The 17894-nt window shown below is 50.0% G+C and overlaps 6 protein-coding genes across 6 annotated transcripts; 4 read left to right on the top strand and 2 right to left on the bottom strand.

Annotated features, from left to right (window-relative positions):
* Positions 1 to 3083: 3083 nt before the first annotated feature.
* Positions 3084 to 5581, top strand: NEK7 (Serine/threonine-protein kinase Nek7; the record flags this gene model as incomplete). The annotated part of the gene is made up of 4 exons (XM_036643939.1): positions 3084 to 3545; positions 3605 to 3942; positions 4001 to 4170; positions 4221 to 5581. The coding sequence occupies 4 exons, from the start codon at positions 3084 to 3086 to the stop codon at positions 5579 to 5581; spliced, it is 2331 nt and encodes a 776-aa protein (XP_036490515.1).
* A 1077-nt stretch (positions 5582 to 6658) lies between these two features.
* Positions 6659 to 8017, bottom strand: CGCS363_v012089 (uncharacterized protein; the record flags this gene model as incomplete). The annotated part of the gene is made up of 2 exons (XM_036643938.1): positions 6659 to 7642; positions 7706 to 8017. The coding sequence occupies 2 exons, from the start codon at positions 8015 to 8017 to the stop codon at positions 6659 to 6661; spliced, it is 1296 nt and encodes a 431-aa protein (XP_036491004.1).
* A 1257-nt stretch (positions 8018 to 9274) lies between these two features.
* yisK (Uncharacterized protein) lies at positions 9275 to 11151 on the top strand (the record flags this gene model as incomplete). Its single annotated transcript, XM_036643937.1, has 3 exons — positions 9275 to 9874; positions 9929 to 10108; positions 10159 to 11151. The coding sequence occupies 3 exons, from the start codon at positions 9275 to 9277 to the stop codon at positions 11149 to 11151; spliced, it is 1773 nt and encodes a 590-aa protein (XP_036491005.1).
* Positions 11152 to 11488: 337 nt separating this feature from the next.
* Positions 11489 to 13616, top strand: xptC-1 (Dehydrogenase xptC; the record flags this gene model as incomplete). Its single annotated transcript, XM_036643936.1, has 4 exons — positions 11489 to 11678; positions 11800 to 12210; positions 12278 to 12727; positions 12793 to 13616. The coding sequence occupies 4 exons, from the start codon at positions 11489 to 11491 to the stop codon at positions 13614 to 13616; spliced, it is 1875 nt and encodes a 624-aa protein (XP_036491067.1).
* A 429-nt stretch (positions 13617 to 14045) lies between these two features.
* Positions 14046 to 16052, top strand: ausC-1 (FAD-binding monooxygenase ausC; the record flags this gene model as incomplete). The annotated part of the gene is made up of 1 exon (XM_036643935.1): positions 14046 to 16052. The coding sequence occupies one exon, from the start codon at positions 14046 to 14048 to the stop codon at positions 16050 to 16052; it is 2007 nt and encodes a 668-aa protein (XP_036491068.1).
* Positions 16053 to 16290: 238 nt separating this feature from the next.
* On the bottom strand, positions 16291 to 17616 carry yxeK (putative monooxygenase YxeK; the record flags this gene model as incomplete). Its single annotated transcript, XM_036643934.1, has 1 exon — positions 16291 to 17616. One exon carries the CDS (start codon positions 17614 to 17616, stop codon positions 16291 to 16293), a length of 1326 nt encoding a protein of 441 aa, XP_036491065.1.
* Positions 17617 to 17894: the final 278 nt, after the last annotated feature.

Here is a 17894-nt window from a genome sequence, read left to right as displayed (position 1 = left end):
CCAACTTCACACCCAAAGTCCCCAAGAGGCATGGTATAATGAAACGCAGTGGGACAAGCTTCAAGAGAAAGAGAAGACTGTGTTTTGCGCCACACATGAAAACATCGACGTATGGGAGACGGGAGGTCTCAATAGTAATGGTCCCGCATTCAATCTAGTAAACCACGGTGGTACTGATGGATTGTTCAGAATTCCCTGCCCAGGAGACCAGTATCTCCGGTGTCAATGACTTGAAGCAGCACCTTGTTCGGAGCGATAAGGACCCTATTGTCCGTCATTTGTAAGTGATACAAAGGCCTAGACAATGCACGGCGTTTTGCTGAGATCCATATAGGTTTCTGGCGTCACCAGACTCGAGATCGCCTTTGAATTGCTCCGTGGATATGTTTAAATTTGCTTGCGCATACCACCAAGTAGATCCCTACTTTCTTGAATCACTCCATGCCTTCGGGGAGCAGGATGAGCCTGTTGATCTTTGTCTCTCCCAATTCAGGGGAAAGAACATTCTCAGCGCTGATTCAAATGAGTCCCGGGAACTGAAGAAACTTGGAAGGTCTGGACGTGAGACTCGAGTTTCGTACCTCTTGAGGTCTGTGGAATTTTCAGAGAATGAAGAGGAAGGACTAAACTGGAAGTTCCGACAAACTGCGAACTATCATTCATTCGACTTGAAGACCGGAAGAGCCCTCTGGATCAACATTAAAGGAAGCGAACTTTTCAAGGAGCGCATCTTGCAGTTTCGACACCTTCTGAATGTCCCGCCCAAGACAGAATTGAACGAAGATGATGTCTCACACCACCTACAAGCATCACTTGCCACTCATGTCATTTACCTGTCTTGGTGCGACGAGAATTGGCGCCAATTTATCAACGACATAGAAGGAGCCGTAAAACGCATTATTGCGCCAGCCAAGGAAGCACTTGTCGATGATCACGTCGGTGAAGACGGGTTAGAATCTTATCCGAAGCTCATGAGGGAGACAATATCACGGAAATCAACAACGAACTCAAAGACTAGCCCATCAAAAACCAACACTATGGTTTCTGGTACGACCCTGACAAAGTCGCCAATGCTCTCTAGGATGATGAGTGCTACAAGCTCAACTCTTAGATCTTGGACTAGGACGCAGACAGATTTACCAACAGACCTGGAAAAGGGGCCACTACAGGGAACATCTGCCGACAACGCCAGCAGCCCGTCTCTCGGACTAGACCCCCGAGGAATGCTGAAAGATATCCGATTCAAACACATGCAGTCTCTTCACCACCATGCAGAGACAATCCAGAAGTCGATGTTGATCTTGGATCTCAACGTTGGCGTCCTCAAAAACATTGGGGAACACTATGACAACCTCGCTGCCACCGAATTCAAGGATATGGATGCTTGCAAGGCTGTTATTAACGAGTTCTTGAGAGAGATTGCTTCCATTTCAAAGATGCTTGAGACGCGTTCGAGACAACTGAAATGTCTGGCAGCCAACCTAGAACAAGGCATATCTTTGGTGAGTAACCAACTCGTAGTTGTACTGGAGTCATAGGAGATTGAACGAGGTTGACTGACAGAAGTTCCATAGTACGACAAGGCCTTACAGCAGAGAAGTGACCAGATTAACACCAAACTCGCCGAGTATGCCCAGAAGAACAGCGAGCAAATGCAAATAATATCCGACAAAACCTCACGACAAACAACTTCGATGCATGTCATTACCGTCGCTACTCTTTTCTTCTTGCCAGCCACTTTTGTAGCAGTAAGAGCGAACGTTCCAGCAATATCCAGTTTTATCTGAACCTCTGACGAAATGCCAGACATTCTTTCAGAGCGGTGTATTCCTCTGGAACGAAGAGACACCGGAGGACATGCAGGCACCATTCAAGTGGCAAGGTGACAATTTTCGACTGTTCATCAAGATCACCATCCCGCTGACTATCGTAACTATTGGAACATGGCTATTCGTGTACTTGAGACTGAGGTGGAGAACAAGCAACCTTTAGAACATCGGGTGATTCTGTGGAGTTACTTTGGCGAAACCACCAACAGGAACCTTTACTATGTTAGAAGCACAAGTGTCAAATACATATAGAAATTGGATGGAGTTCACCCAATGGAACTGTTCCCTGAAGACAACGTCTCATTGAGACCTCGCCACACTGTCACTACCCACATGCCGGCAAAGTTCGCCGATGAAGAGGCCATTGTGGCATACTTTGGGTTCGTATGGTTTCTCACCATGTCAGAAACGATATGAGGAGGTAAGATTCACACGTGCGTCAAGCGTCTGGGCTACCGACTTAGCCGTCATCCATTTGAAGTCGGCAAGGCGACTTTTAGCGTGAACGGATCTCTGGCTCTGATTGGTTTCTCGATTTGTTAACTGGATATTTACTAAGGAGGCCTGATTCGACAGAATTCCCTGTTGATCAGCGACACTAAAAGGCGTAGTCGCCGACTTCAAATGGATGGTGTGGTAGCCAAGTCCAGCTCGACAAACCAAGGCAATTGCCAAGTCGGCGTGATGAGCTTATGCATGCGGCAGGCTACGGCACCCACGAATGGGAGGCGCTTTAGGGAACCGGGGTCGAAACCATGCAAAATAATCCCTGAGCTTTCTGAATCTAACTGGTTCTCCTGAGTCAGGAATGCAACATGTCGCGCTGAAGGGGGAGTGGGGGCTACGATTACTGTCCTGCGGTCTGGCAGCCACAATCCTGTTGAAGCCACCGGTCGCCTACATGGTTCGCCATTTTATTCACATTATTTCCGATGTTGCCAAAATGGAAATAAGGCTGGAGGCAACCTGCACCGTCGTCAGGCTCACCAGTTAAGTAGGCAGCACGCCCAGGGGACCCCACCAATCTCCGTCACCAGCATTGTACAAGACTTCAACTGCTTACTAGAAACCGGCATTACTTAACGATAATTTCTACCGAATATCTATCCCTCCTATTTGCTCATTGGTCGGTGTCTCCCCTCTCGTATCATGGAACCTGTCGGAGCTGTGAAAGACTTTCAGCAACATGTCGCCCAATACATCAAGGAATACGACTGCTACGGGAACAGTGCAGAAAGGGACCACGTTGAGTTCATGCCACAGATTGAACTTGGTCGATTCTGGACTATCGAGAAAATTGAAGATGTTCTCTGCAGCACGGAGCCTCACATCCTGGATACCGGCCAAGAAATCAGGGAACATTACCTCGTTGTATTCTCTGTCCTGACATTCATGGCGCGACATCAAGATATATCTGTCTTCATTCGGTATAATGTGGATGACAGCGGGCTGCCACTACTAGCAACACCAACTGCAGCCTCGGAATCCAGCAGCGATCGCGAAGTGTTCGAGCGATTCCAGAAATCCCAGTGGAAATTTTGTCCACTGACACTCAACATGGGTCGAAGTGAGAGAAAACCAAGCAAGAGGGAATTATCTCCTTTCCACATCATACCAGTTTCGAAAACAGAAAGAATTAGTCCGAGGGAGTCCGGTCGTCGTGATGATATTTGTCTTGACAAAGTGACATTGCATGAGCAATGCTCCGCCTACAAGGTTAACAACCCCCAAAGAAATCGCTCGTACGAGAAAACTTCTAATGCATACTCTGCTAGACTGTTGTATTTAAGGTTCTTCGGGGTAGCAGTGACACCCTAAAGGTCATGTACGATAATGAGGTTGACATGTACAAGAACCTTATCAAGGAAGACTCATTCAATCACATCATGAGATACTACGGTTCTTTTCAAAGCTTAGATGTGCGGGTAATTATACTAGAGTATGCCAATGGTGGCACTCTGGAATCCTTTTTTGAACATCAACCTCCTCCGCAAAGTAAGGCGGAGCGCGAGCTGTTTTGGAATTGCTTGATGGGTCTGTCCAGAGGGTTAGAGCGTATCCACAACCTGACTGATTCGAAAGAACATTCGAAAGGAGCCTGGATGCGACGAGGGTACATATTTATTCCTGCCTGCTCATGTTACGTTGATGTACTGACATTACCATGATAGGACCCATCAAGACATACATCCACAAAACATTCTAGTCTGTAATGAGGGCTTCGGAAATATGCATGGATTCGCGTTCAAGTTTGCAGACATGGGAACTGGCCATATCCGAAGGATGAGGTACAAAGGTCTGGACGAAGATGCCATGGACCAAGAAGGCAACGGAATGTACAGTAAGTTATCAAGCTTTCTTGTCGTTTGACGAAATACTGAGGAATCATAGGCGCACCCGAGGCCTGCGTGGATAACAAAGGCACGAGAGGCATAAGAGGAGATAATGACGTCTGGGCATTAGGCTGCGTTGCAAGCGAAGCGCTGGTTTGGTGCCTTCAGGGCGACCGTGGGCGTTGGCGCTATCATAACGACCGTATCAAAGCCACACAACAAACCGTGTTGAAGGATGGATGCCATGTAGGCGCATTCCACGACGGGACATGTGTCCTTAACACAGTTGAGGATTGGCACCATAACGCAATCAAAACCGCTGCAGGCGACACTGATTTCTACACCCAACTGAGCAATCTCATTCTCAGTCGGATGCTCGTTGCTGAACCAAAGCATCGAGTTGATGCTGCCGAGCTCTATAACGAGTGGAACTTATTATTTCCAAATCGGCCCGCACTTCTTCCTACGAACCACACCGACCCAGGACCATCTACACACTCTAAGACGGATGGTTTAGAGTGTTTAGTGAGCGATTCCGTGTCACAAGGCCCCGTCAGATCCTTGACAACCCCTGCTATCTCAGCCACGCCACATGAATCAAGAGGGTTGCACATTATCACCACAATCCCCGAAGACAACTTTTTATCACCGTCGCCAAGTCCAGGACACACTCCCAGTATCTCAATTACGGAATCGCCCCAGGAAGAATTATCGGAAGAACCCCCGCGGTTGACAACATCGTTGAGGGTAGGAAGGACGTATGAAGACCGAAGACATAGATCTGTTTCTCCACGGCCGAGCCAAGTGTCCGACGGGAAAGCCACTGGCAATTCAGTTGGAAGCACCGACCGAAACTCAATACCACGAAGGCACACGCTTTCGGACAGCGGCGTTGGCCTAGATTCACGACCTCAGTCAACTACTCAACTACAGACTGACAGTATGAACACGGTCTTGAAAACGAGCCCAATTGTTGGAATGGAAGAAAGCGGCTCGTCTCACTCGGCGAGATGTCGAGACAGGTCCGCTCAGCAGAGTTTCGCAAACGAAGTTGGTTCATATAATCAAGCTCAACTCGAAAGTAACATGACGTCAGGAAGCAGAGCCTTGGAGGACACATATAATTATACACGATCTCCTTCACCATCTGATCGAGGGAGTTCGCAACATACAGTGGCCACTAACCCACAGTCATTAGATCTCATTGCCACGGTTGACCTGGTATGGCACATTTGCCTGGCAGACAAAACAGGCCTCTCCAAATATCTCAACCCGACTCCCAAGAAGCAGCGTGGCAGGCATCCATTCAAAATATTTCCTCAACTAGCAATAGATGTCAATAAAGTCAAGGGGGACAAAGGACGGGATCAAGTAAGTTTTCAAGGAACGCCTAGAGATAATGAAAGTGCAAGAAGATAACCGGCGACAGATTTTCCTCGTTGATGATTCAGCATCTATGAAGAACCACAAAGAGGCTGTAGGTCGGACTTGCCGGGTTCTTGCGTATGTTTTGAAAGAGGGGGGAGCCGATCCAGACGAAGCATTCGATCTTTACTTCACGTCAGCCCAGCCGAATGTGAGGTCAGGAAAGAGTTCGGACCTTCAGAAAGCTGTTCAAGAATGCAAATTCTCGGATAATATCTGCGATATGCAATCGAGCTTAGACCTGATAGCCACCAAGGTCATCCAAAATCGAAAGCAAGTCAGCATTTATGTCTTGACAAACGGCCATTGGAACTTGCAGTCTGATGAGAAATTTTGTGGCGTGGATTTTCCCATCCGACGCCTAATCAGACATATCAAGAAAGAGGACAAGCAGAGAAACTGGGCCGGTATACAGTTCATTCGGTTCTTCGACCAAACCTTCTCCAATGAAGACAAACTTGGACAGGAACGGTTGATAAGACTGGATGAAGAACTGGAGACAGAGGCTGATCGGTACGCTCTCATTCCCATGTCAATCCCCAGGTTCATTTCAAGGTTTCGGAGGAAAGCTAATTCCACATTTAGGGACATTGTTGACACCACGGACTTTGGCAAAGGCGTCCACAAAATGCTAACAGGGGCACTCTCTCGATGGGAAGACGCTGTTGGAGAACGAGAAAAAGACTTGGAAACATGAGGAATGGTTTCTCCTCGCATGTGTTTGTTTATTTGTATTTGGACTTGAGCATTTGTGCGAGACATCATTGAGGGCCCGAATCGGGAACAATAGAGCATCAAGTCAACTTGGTAAGTTGATGGTAACCATTGGAATCATTTCGTCCGTAGGAAGCTAAGTCTTAACGTCTATGTGTTAGTGATGAGGCGCTGCTCTGTAAAATCATGTGGTGAACATTTTGTACCCTCAATTGAATGTAAGCCCAAACGATCGTGTTCTTAGGCCTTGCAAAAATCGTACCCGGCATGGGGAAAAAAAGTCATGCGTGAAGGGCATGGTATATTAAAAGACTGAAAAAGAGTGGTATTGTGTGCCGGCTGAATGTGTAACCAAAGTTAGACTGCAGATGCAAACACTCCTTCTCTCCATACAGCCTCGATTGGTAGACATCGCCCGTTGCGGTCGCCTAGCACTTTCAAAACATCACCCTTTATCAAGACCAAGTCGGCATTCCTCCCAGGCTCAATGTTCCCGCGATCATCGAACTTGAATCGATCTGCTGTGACAGAAGTTGCTGACTTCAGGACATCGATAGGAGACATGCCGACCTCTTCCACCAACACACGCATCTCCAGGTGCATTCCCAATCCATACGGCAAGCCAAGACCCTTGCCAGCAGCATCGGTCCCGACGATCAGAGGCACACCTGCTTTGTACAAAGCCTTTGTTGATGCATATGCGTTCGCAATGCTCGCCTTGGGCTTCTGTCCCGCAGCTAACCCGAGAGGTTTCGTTGATTCCTTTTGGATGAGAAATCGTTTTGCATATGGGTCCTTCATGTACGACATCAGCATGTCTTGTCCCTCGCCCGTCTGAGAGGCACATAGACCGAGTGTGGGGTTGCAATGCGCCTTCCTCTCCAGCATGATTTGAATGTAATCATCCGTTGGCGGCTTGTCGAGGAACATGTGGCTCAAGCCGTCCGTTCCGGCACGGAGCAGATCCATCGCGCCGGCATAGCTAAAGGCGTGTCCAGTGGTGATGACACCATGTTTATGGGCAGCGGCTACGACAGCTTCTTGAATATCCATAGGAGGCCGGGGGAGATCCATGCCCAGAGTGTCGCCGAGCTCGTGGAACATTTTTATGTACGCTGCGCCGTTCTCTTCAATCTGCTGCTTGACGAACGGCTCCGCATCTTCTGGCTTGCGGAGCATGGGCCAGGTTGAAATGATCTTGTCAACGATGTGGTCACCGCATGGCGTGTTGGAGAATTCTTTCCTCATCACGGGAATCGGCCAGCCACCTTCAACGACTGCACCAAGTCCAGCACACTTGAAGTCTGCATATTTTCCCTTATTGGACGGTTCACTCGCGAGCTAAATTCTTCATGTCAGTCTATGCTAGCCGGAGAAACGCATCGGGTAGATGTGTTGACGGACCTTCTTCAACTCGGCATTGTCTTTTGGATCATTGTGCATGTCGCAGACGGTGGTGACACCGAAGCGGAGTGATTGCTCGATGCTGTTGACATTTCCAGACAGGGCATGTATGTGCGCATCAATTAGTCCGGGTATGATGGTGTGTCCCGGTTTCGATATGACTGTAAACCCCGTGGTAAGCTCACCATTGAAATTGCCCTCACCAACGGCAGCAATTTTTCCATCCAGGACATAAACGTAGCCATGCTCAATTATTTTAGTGCCGTCGAATATTTTGACATCTTTGACAAGCATGGAGTTGACGACCCCCATGGCTGATTTGGAAATTTGGAAGAAGAGCGATGATAGTCGTGCATGTATGGTTGACAGAGGCAGTCCTGGCGGAGCCAACACGCCTCGAGATCTCACGAAATTTGGGAACAGCCAAGCTCCTCCTTTTTCTCTTACCAATTGCGCGTACGTCACGGCCTTAATTCATCCTCGCACGCCACATCGGACAGAGCCACCGCCTAGTCGCACGGAAGCTAACCTCAATTGATCGACTCACAGGCAGTCCGGCAGATGAGCAACAACAGACAAGTCGTCGGTTCCGCGTGCTAGTGCCGCCCTTTGTCAGCTCCGGCCTCCGTCTGAAACTTAAGCTTTCAATCGTTTTTGGCCACTGCTCTGCGTTGATGACGTCTTAGCCACAGCAAACGGGGACAAGATAGAAGCCGGCGCGTGGTGTCGGCCCAAGCGAGCACGCGGATAACGCAGGCGTGCAAGCCGATCTTGTCTGGGAGATGATAGCGCCGACGTCAGTTGAAGGCGAAGTGGGTGGGTTTTACAGGCTCGGAGGTGGTCTGGACCGCCAGAGGCCATGTGGTGTGGAATGACCGGCGATTCAAGGCCGACTTTTGCACTGGGATTTCCGGGCTTTGCGATCGGCCTTCTGTTTTAGCGCTGTTCTGCGGTAGAATTCGATGCGACAATGGGACAAGGGTTGCTCCGTGGTCTCTTGGGTGATGCTCATAGGTCTGTCGGCAGGCATCATACCGGCGGACACTAGTACTGCGTGTAAGGCTTGAATTGGAATGGCGGCCGCTTGGTTCCTTGCTGCAAAGAGTCGCTCGCATTCATTAAGACAAGGTGATTGATGGCCGTCTCTCTCGTTCTGGTATTATCCTCGTGAGAGCGGTGTGAGTGGTTGGGACCTACCTGTCATCCTGCTTACATTCAAGAGAAAGCAATCTTATGATTTGAGGATAGCATTTTTTCCCACGGCGTGAGACGTAACTCTTCAAGCTTCGCGGCTCCATGTTCAAGGCAAAACATTGTGCTTACATATTAGTGTACAGACGAATTGGGGTCATGCTTCGCTTGCCGGCCGAAACCCCTCACTGAGGTGGTGGGGGTCGTTGCAATCGCTCGTTACCTGCTGTGGGGTCGTTTCTGAACATGAGATTCGCAGGAAATGGTATCATCGGCCAGTCTTCCGATCTGGATCTGCCAAGAAAGGTCGCATTTCGACGGAAATCTTCACCAGCCATCATTCTAGCTCATTCTGATTAAGCTTCACAGCCGCTAATCATGTCACCTCAATCGTCTCGCCTGACCAACTACATCGCCTTCTCTAGGCAAGATGGCTCGACCCCGCAGATTGGCCATCTCGACCATGCTCAGCAAACTATCCAGCCCCTGGCCTTCCTCTCGGGCACTCCCGTGGAAAACTTGTACCAAGTCATCGAAGTGGGCACCCAAAGCATCACGGCATCAATCGACCCTCCTATTCCGTTGAAGGATGTGAAGGTTCTCCCTCCAATTTCAGGCCGCGACGTCCTGGCAGTAGGCAAGAATTACATGGAGCACGCCAAAGAGTTCAACAGCTCAGGATACGATAGCTCTGATAAGGTCGATAAGCCCAGCCACCCTGTCATCTTCACCAAGCGCGCAACGTCCATCATTGCCGATGGCGAAGAGATCCTGCTGCACAAGGGTTTCACTGAGAGCGCTGACTATGAGGGTGAGATTGGTGTCATTGTCGGAAAGGCTGGGTTTCGCGTTAGTGAGGCGGATGCGTGGGACTATGTCTGGGGCTACACTATCATCAACGACTTGACGGCGAGAGAAAGACAGAGAGACCACAAGCAGTTCTACATCGGAAAGTCTCCCGACACGTTCTGTCCTATGGTAAGGAAACCCCGATTCGAGTGTGTCTTGAGATGTTTAGTTGACAATTGCTAGGGCCCCGTAGCAGTGCCCAAGGAAGACTTACCGAAGACTCTTCGCATCCAGACCCATGTCAATGGAGAGCTGCGCCAGGATGCCACAACAGAGGACCTCATCTTTTCGATTCCCCATCTGATTAGCACATTGTCTGCTGGAACGACTCTACAGCCTGGTGATGTCCTCGCCACGGGAACGGTGCGTGTACGTCTTTGCGTGTTGCCATACCGGTACTAACACTCGGCCAGCCTGCAGGAGTCGGCATTGGGCGTAACCCTCCAGTCTTCCTGTCGCCTGAAGACGAAATCGCAATTTCCATTGATGGCGTTGGGACTTTGAAGAACAGAGTGGCAGACCATTCCGCGGTAAACACAACCATCGAGCGAGTTTCTGCACAGTCAGCTCTCAAGCCCAACAACGCTGCAAGATCGATTCAAGGCAGATCGGGGCTGACAACGATCAACGAAAAACCGTTAAACTATCAGCGAACGGGAACCGGAAAACAAAGCATCATCTTTGTTCACGGTCTTGGCTCCTCGAAAGAGTATTGGACACCATTGACAATGACACTTGACCTGAAGGATGCGTTCACGGCGCACATCTTCGACTTCGAAGGCCACGGCCTCAGCCCGACCCATCCGCTCAGCACCATCACCTTTGAGTCGTTGGTTGCTGATTTGCTTGGCATCTTCGAAGTTGCGGGGGTCTCTGCGCAATCTCCTGCCGTTTTGGTCGGCCACTCGATGGGATCCATCATTTCCGCCAAATTTGCCATCGAGCATCAGTCTCTTGTTAAGAAGCTTGTGCTCATGGGACCGCCGCCTTTCCCTCTTCCGGGGATGATAGTCAAAACTCTTTCCACGACGATCGCCAAGGTCAGGAGCGAGGGGATGGACATCATCCTTAAATCTCCGTCGGGGCTTTCGGATCACACGATCAAAACCAATCCTCTCGCTGCTGCGGCGGTACGATTGGGTTTCCTTGGTCAAGATCCCGAAGGGTATGCGAAGGCAACATCCGCTCTGGCCAATGCCGCGGAGGGTTTGGCCCTTGAGAAACTGGCAGTCGAGACGCTGGTTATTTCTGGACAATATGAAGCAGTCTCGTCCGAGATCCGACAAAAGGCGTACGTTGAGAAGATCAGCAAAGCTAAGCAAATTGTACTGCCTGATGTGGGCCACTGGCATGTATTTGAGGATGTGCAAGGTGTCGTGCATAGTCTCCAAGACTTCTTGGAGTGAGAAATGCAAGGGACGACGATGACGTCGTCAAATTTCTGAAGATTGGCTGATAGCCCACCCCTATGCAGCTTTTTACCGAAGGATGAAACCTACTCGGACTAACGCGCTCGTCAATGAGACCTTAGGCAGCAGAGTTAGACCGGTCATAACTTTCAGGACATGTCATGCTACACCGGGCGAATAGTGGGTTGCATGATGTGGCATCGCAAATCTTATCGCCTGCCATATTTGGTGGGCGGTGCGGGGTTGTCAACACTGTAAGATGCATATATCTAGGTAGCACAACACAAGATGGATTCTTATTTTACTTCACTGTCTGAAGTCGTACCTCGCAAAAATGCGTCTTGTTGGTGGTACAATGGTAGCGAAGGTGTCACTACTTCTTGTCGCCAGTGCGGCTCTGGCTTCCTGCGCCAGTCAGGCCAAGACTGACCTGAACGCTGTCGCAGAGGAATACGACTACATCGTAATCGGCGGAGGAACAAGTGGGCTCGTCGTGGCTAACAGACTGAGCGAGAACCCAGCCAGTGAGTACAATTTCAACTAACTTCTACCTAGTATTGTTTTGTTGGTTGCTTCGCTAGGGCGAACCTTTTAGCCGACTGGATTTGATGATTTAAGCTTCGGGTGTCACTAACATCAGCAAAGAAACTGTCCTGGTCGTCGAGTACGGTGACTTTCCAAACACCATCAATGTTACTGTACCATACTTCACCACCTACGACCAGTCGGCTCGCCTCTATAATGTGACTTCGGTTCCTCAAGTCCATCTCGGAAACCGAACCTCGCGACTCCGTATCGGCGCTACTGTTGGCGGAGGATCAAGCGTTAATGGCATGGCCTGGGATCGAGGCTCAGTCGCCGACTATGATGCGTGGGAAGCACTGGGAAATCCTGGATGGGGCTGGAACAACATGCTGAAGTACTTTCGAAAGTCTTCAAAATTTGCTCCTCCCTCCCAGGAATATGTTGACAAGTATGGTTACGACTGGAACCGAGATGCGTATGGAAATGGCCCCATCCAAGTTGGATTCCCTTCATGGCAGTGGCCTGCGGCTGGTACGTTTCTAGTCCAATTGAATATCAAGCATGGGACTATATAAACAGAAACTGACCAACCTGAAAGACCTGCAAGCTCGAGCCTGGGCCGAAGACATCAAAGTCCCAAGGTTAAAGGATGGATCCGATGGCGACAACGTCGGGATTGCTTGGTTACCTCAAAACTCCGGCGGGAAGAACGCCACGCGTTCGACATCTGAAACTGCATACTTTAACCCGGTCAGTGACCGCAGCAATCTTCATCTTCTTGTACGACACTACGGCGGTGTGATCAAGTTCGAAGGCAATGCGACGGCCGGAGTTGATGTTGCGAGCCGCGATGGAACAAGAACGCGATTTGTGAGATCGCGAAACGTGATTCTAGCGGCTGGGGCCGTCAACACACCGCGGATCCTTCAACTTTCCGGAATCGGCCCCTCGAAGCTTTTGAAAGGCCTCGGCATCAATGTTACTGTTGATTCTCCTGGCGTTGGCGCCAACTTTCAGGACCATCCATCTGTCTACATGGTCTATGACTGTAAGCAATTTGCCCCCTTCTGACCAGCTTCGCATCCTGCCCGATTACTGACGATCTGGGTGAAGTTGCCAATGACACGTCTGTGAACCCAACATTGATGAACAACGCAACATTCTACAATCAGTCGTGGGCTGAATATCTTGCCAATAAGACGGGACCTCACTCGCATGCTTGGGGGAACAAGGTGGTCTTCACATCGTTGCGAGATCTTGACTCGAGCAACTATCAGAATATTGCCGACGCTCTCAGCCAGCAAGAACCCTTACAACACTTGCCACAAGTGTACGCCGAGAACCCGGCATTAGTGAAAGGATTCGAACAACAAAGAGATGCTCTAAAAAAGCAGTTCTTGAACCCCAAAGCGGGGGTGGTAGAGATCACGTTTGGCGGCGCCGAGTCCGTCCCAGTGGCTCTTCAAAAGCCGTTGTCAAGAGGTACAATCGCTATCAATACCACGAACCCGGACCCGTCAATCGCCCCCTTGGTCGACTTCAACACTATTTCCAACCCGATCGACAGCCTGATACTCATCCGAGCCGTAGCGAAGGCCCGCGCGTTTATGTCCAGTCCCAGTGTAAAGTCTCTTGCTGCGGTTGAGATGATGCCTGGTCCAGGCGCCGCGAGCGATGCTGAGATTGAGGCAATTATGCGCCAGTCCTGGGTGTCCTCGAGTTTCGATCATCCTGCTGGGACAGCGGCCATGATGCCTAAGGAGTGGGGTGGCGTTGTTGATAGCAAGCTACGGGTGTATGGTGTGAAGGGGCTTTGGGTTGTAGACACGAGTGTCATGCCTATCTTGCCCGCAGCCCACACGCAGGCTACCGTGTACGCGGTAGCCGAGTATGCTGCCGACATCATCAAAGCCAACGGTAATATGACGGCGGTTTGAGGACCAGAAAAGTCGGGATTGATGCACCAATGGCTAAAGCTCCAATTGGCGGAACAGGAGCATGATTGGAAATCATATTAGTTGAAAGTACAGCGGCATGCATTGTAACAGAAGCGATCCGTGAAGATATAGCGACATCGGAGTTGCTCCGACGGTGTTCGTGCGACCGCTTGCAGTTTGTGTGCTCGAGTAACGATGGCGTATTAGGTGCCTTGTGATTGCGTGCGGCATGCCTTATCAACACCAACAACGATGCTGCGTCAGCATCAACGGTCGATAATGTGTCGCATTCTTCAGCAGCGCAACTTTCAAAAACGAATTAGATGATTTCGATTATCCTCATTGTCGATAGAGGCAAACTTACTCGTTATCAATCGAGTTCCTCATTAAGCATTGTCGAACAAAGCACTACAGCTACAGGTGTCTAAAATGACGTCCACTTTATCACAAGATCCCATCTCTTCTGTTGACCCTCAGAGGCTCGAAGAAGTTCGCAAAAAGTACGCTGATGAGGCCAAGAAACGTTTGAGGCCTGAAGGCGCTGCTCAGTTTCTTCCCCTCAATGAAGCTCCGGAGGACCGACTTCATTCACTCCTCGATGATCCTTGGGCAGACCACGCAGCTCTAAACGCAAAGCCATCGCCTATTTCCAAGGAGAAAGTCATTCGATTCTTCGTCCTTGGTGCAGGCTTTGGAGGATTGGTCTATGCTGTGCGCCTTATCGAATCCGGTGTTGCAACTGTAGACGAGATCCGACTGGTCGATGCCGCTGGTGGCTTCGGTGGTACTTGGTATTGGCATCGTTATCCTGGACTTCACTGCGATCTCGAGAGCTACTGCTATCTACCTTTGCTGGAGGAGACCGGCTACATCCCATCGAAGAAATATGCGCCAGCTGCCGAAATTCGTCAACATGCTGAGCGCATTGCTTCTCGATGGAAACTAGACGACAAGACTCTTTTCCGGTCCGACGTGCAGAGCCTGGATTGGGATGACGACAAGGAGCTTTGGAACATCAATCTTTCCGAGAGAAGAGGTCCAGGTTCAGACACCATTCAGCACAAAGTTCAAGCGCAATATGTCTACCTGGCTGCCGGCGTTCTCACCAAGCCACAAGTACCCAAGATTCCTGGCCTTTTGTCATTCAAGGGCGACATATTCCACACATCCAGATGGAATTACGCTGTCACGGGTGGATCTCAGGAAGACCAGTCACTTATCAACCTGCAAGACAAGAAGGTTGCAATTGTCGGTACCGCGGCAACGGCCATAGGAGCAGTTCCCGCGCTGGCGAAGTACGCCAAGGAGCTTTATGTCATTCAACGAACGCCGGCCTACGTCAAGCAACGAGGCCAGCAAACGACGGACCCCGACACTTTCAAAGCTACCATCGCAAACAAGAAGGGTTGGCAGTTCGAGCGACAGATCAACTTGAACCGGCACATGACCAATGCTGTGCTGCCCGGTCAGCCGAATCTCGTCAACGATGGCTGGACTGATATGCCTGCTTATTCTGCGGTGATGGGGTCCCCGGCCCATGGGATTGTGAACCCAACACCGGAAGATGAAGAGCGGCGAGCCACTTGGTTTCATGCCCTAGATCTGCCACACATGGAGGCCGTACGCTCTCGCGTTAGCAGCATTGTGAAGAACAAGGCGACTGCTGAGAATTTGAAGCCCTGGTACCCCTCGTGGTGCAAGCGTCCGACATTCAGCGACGAATATTTGCAATCCTTTAACAAACCGAATGTTCATCTCGTCGACACGGATGGGAAGGGACCTTCTCATGCCACCGAGACGAGCATCGTGGTTGGAGATAAGGAGTACCCAGTTGACGTTATTATTTTCAGCACCGGCTATTCCGTCGCTGGTGGCCGCACGGGAGGTAGCCCGGCTGGAAGAGTAGGCGTCCAAGTTCTGGGACGCAACGGGATCTCTATGGATGATAAATGGCGACGCAATGGGCCTGCCACCCTCCACGGATACGCTACCAACGAATTTCCCAATCTCTTCTTCTCTGGCACAGCACAAGGCACTATTACAGGAAACAATGTGTTCATGTTGGGACTCATTGCTCGGCATGTCACATATATGATATCCGAAGCCGAGCGTCGTGTGGGTTTCGGCAAGAGGGCTATCGTGGAAGTGACTAAAGAGGCAGAGGAGCAGCACAGTCAAGAGATTGCCAAGCGAGCACCCTTCTTCTCCTCCCTTTCTGGATGCACGCCAGGATACTTTAACGGACACGGACAGGCAGCTTCAGAGGATCCTGAGGAGAAGAAGAAGCAAGCACGAGGTGTTGTTTGGGCTGAAGGCACTGTCTCCTTCTTGGACTATATTGGCAAGTGGAGGGATGAGGGCAAGCTAAGCGGTCTCTCTGTGACAGCAAGACCTAGCATCACCTCCAACGAAGGTGGCAGGTTGTTCAAGCTCTGATGTGGCATGTAAGTAAATGAAGATGTTGAATAGGACATATGGTGTATATACTAGAATAAGTATAATTCAAGATTGCACGAGAGAAAGATGCGTTCAATCAACATGTATGAATCGACATGCCCGTAACCCACTTGGTTACAAAATTCAATCTCACTTGAATTCAAAATCTCATTTCAATTTGAGCAAAACAATGACGCTATCTTTCGTTCACCTGCGTTTTCAAATTCCATTCAAATTACTATTCGTTATTTTCAACATGTCTGTTCACTGGTCGGGGTGCCCCCAAGTTCTCTCGCAATGTTCTACCCTCATATTCTTCCCTGAAAAGACCCCGCTTCACCAACTCAGGGATGACATGTTCGGAAAACTCCCTCAACCCGTCAATCAGACGCGGCTGAATGACTGCAAAGCCATCAGTCGCATCTTGCTCTAGCCATGTCTGAAGGTCATCAGCGATAGACTGCGTCGTTCCAACCAACGGCCGATGTCCTAGTCCAATGGAACATCGCTCCGCTGTCTGTCGTATCGTGAGATTATTGGCCTTCGCGAATGATGCGATCGCCGCCGAACGACCCTGTGAAAATGTCGCCGACCACGACTCTGGGAAAGGCGAGTCAATATCGATGTCTCCAAAGTCGATTCCAAGATTTTTGACGGCAACTTCGATAGGCCATAGCGAAGTTACTTCTTGCAACTTCTTCTCCGCCTCTTCTTGTGTTGCTCCCCAAATGACGGCCACGCCAGTGAGAATGACTAGATGATCTGGATTTCTTCCAGCGGCTTTGGCTGCATCCTTGAGAGCGCGATATGTCTTCTGCCCATCAGAGATGGAATAGTTGGCGCAGTAAATCAAGTCGGCTGTGGAGCCACCGAAAGCTATTCCTTCAGCAGATGTTCCAGCTTGCGCGATAACCGGGTGACCCTGAATCGGACGCTCAACCTTCAAGGGCTGGTTGATTCTATACAGTCCATCGTCAATATTAGGCCAATGAACCTTATTCAGATCGACGTAGATGCCCGTCTTTTTATTTCTGATGAGGGCGTCATCTTCGAAGCTGTCCCAGAGCGTTTGGACAGCAGTCAAAAATGATCTTGCGCGGTTGTACTTCGCAGCACTGTCTTTCGTTTCTTCGGCGGGAATGCCTAGATTCGCAGAACCCGGTCCTGGAGTAGTAACGACGTTCCACCCTGCTCTTCCATGACTTATATGGTCAAGGCTAGCAAGCTGTCTTGCGACGTGGGTCGGCTCATTGTCGCTGACGCTCGCTGTATAGACAAGGCCAATGTGCTTCGTCCTTGCTGCGATTGCGGAGAACAAAGTGGCAGGCTCAAAGCCGCTTATACTCCATAGATGCTTCGCGAGATCTCCGGTCGGGAAAGATGCACCATCGGCAAGGAACAAAGTATCAAACTTGGCGCTTTCTGCAAGCTGTGCGTAAGAGATGTAATATTCGACATCGAGGCTCTCATGCGCGTGTATGTCCGGGTGCCGCCATATTTGTGTTTGAGCTCCGGAGTAGATGAAGGCGGCTAGCCGAAGTCTCTTCTTTTCAGCAGTGGACATGGCCGTTTACTGTCGGCCTTGAAGAGTCGATAGAAATCTGTAGAAAATGGTCAAGCAATGGATGAGTTGATGCTTCTTTTTGGCAATGCTTCTTGTGAATTAGGTTAGTGGAGCTTGTACATCTTGTTTGAAGTCCAAGATATGGTCTCAGACAAGCCAGATGCAACTGTCGGCCCTGGCGTCGTTCGTCCATGAGTAGAAGCACGTCTTGAGAAGCATCGCTGACGTTACTGGCACGCCATCGAATCCCATATGACACGGTACTGATAAGCATGGGT

This window comes from Colletotrichum siamense, assembly GCF_013390195.1.
Source record: "Colletotrichum siamense strain Cg363 chromosome Unknown KSG_Cg363_contig08, whole genome shotgun sequence".
Taxonomy (NCBI): domain Eukaryota; kingdom Fungi; phylum Ascomycota; class Sordariomycetes; order Glomerellales; family Glomerellaceae; genus Colletotrichum; species Colletotrichum siamense.
This window is presented reverse-complemented; position numbering and strand designations above follow the sequence as displayed.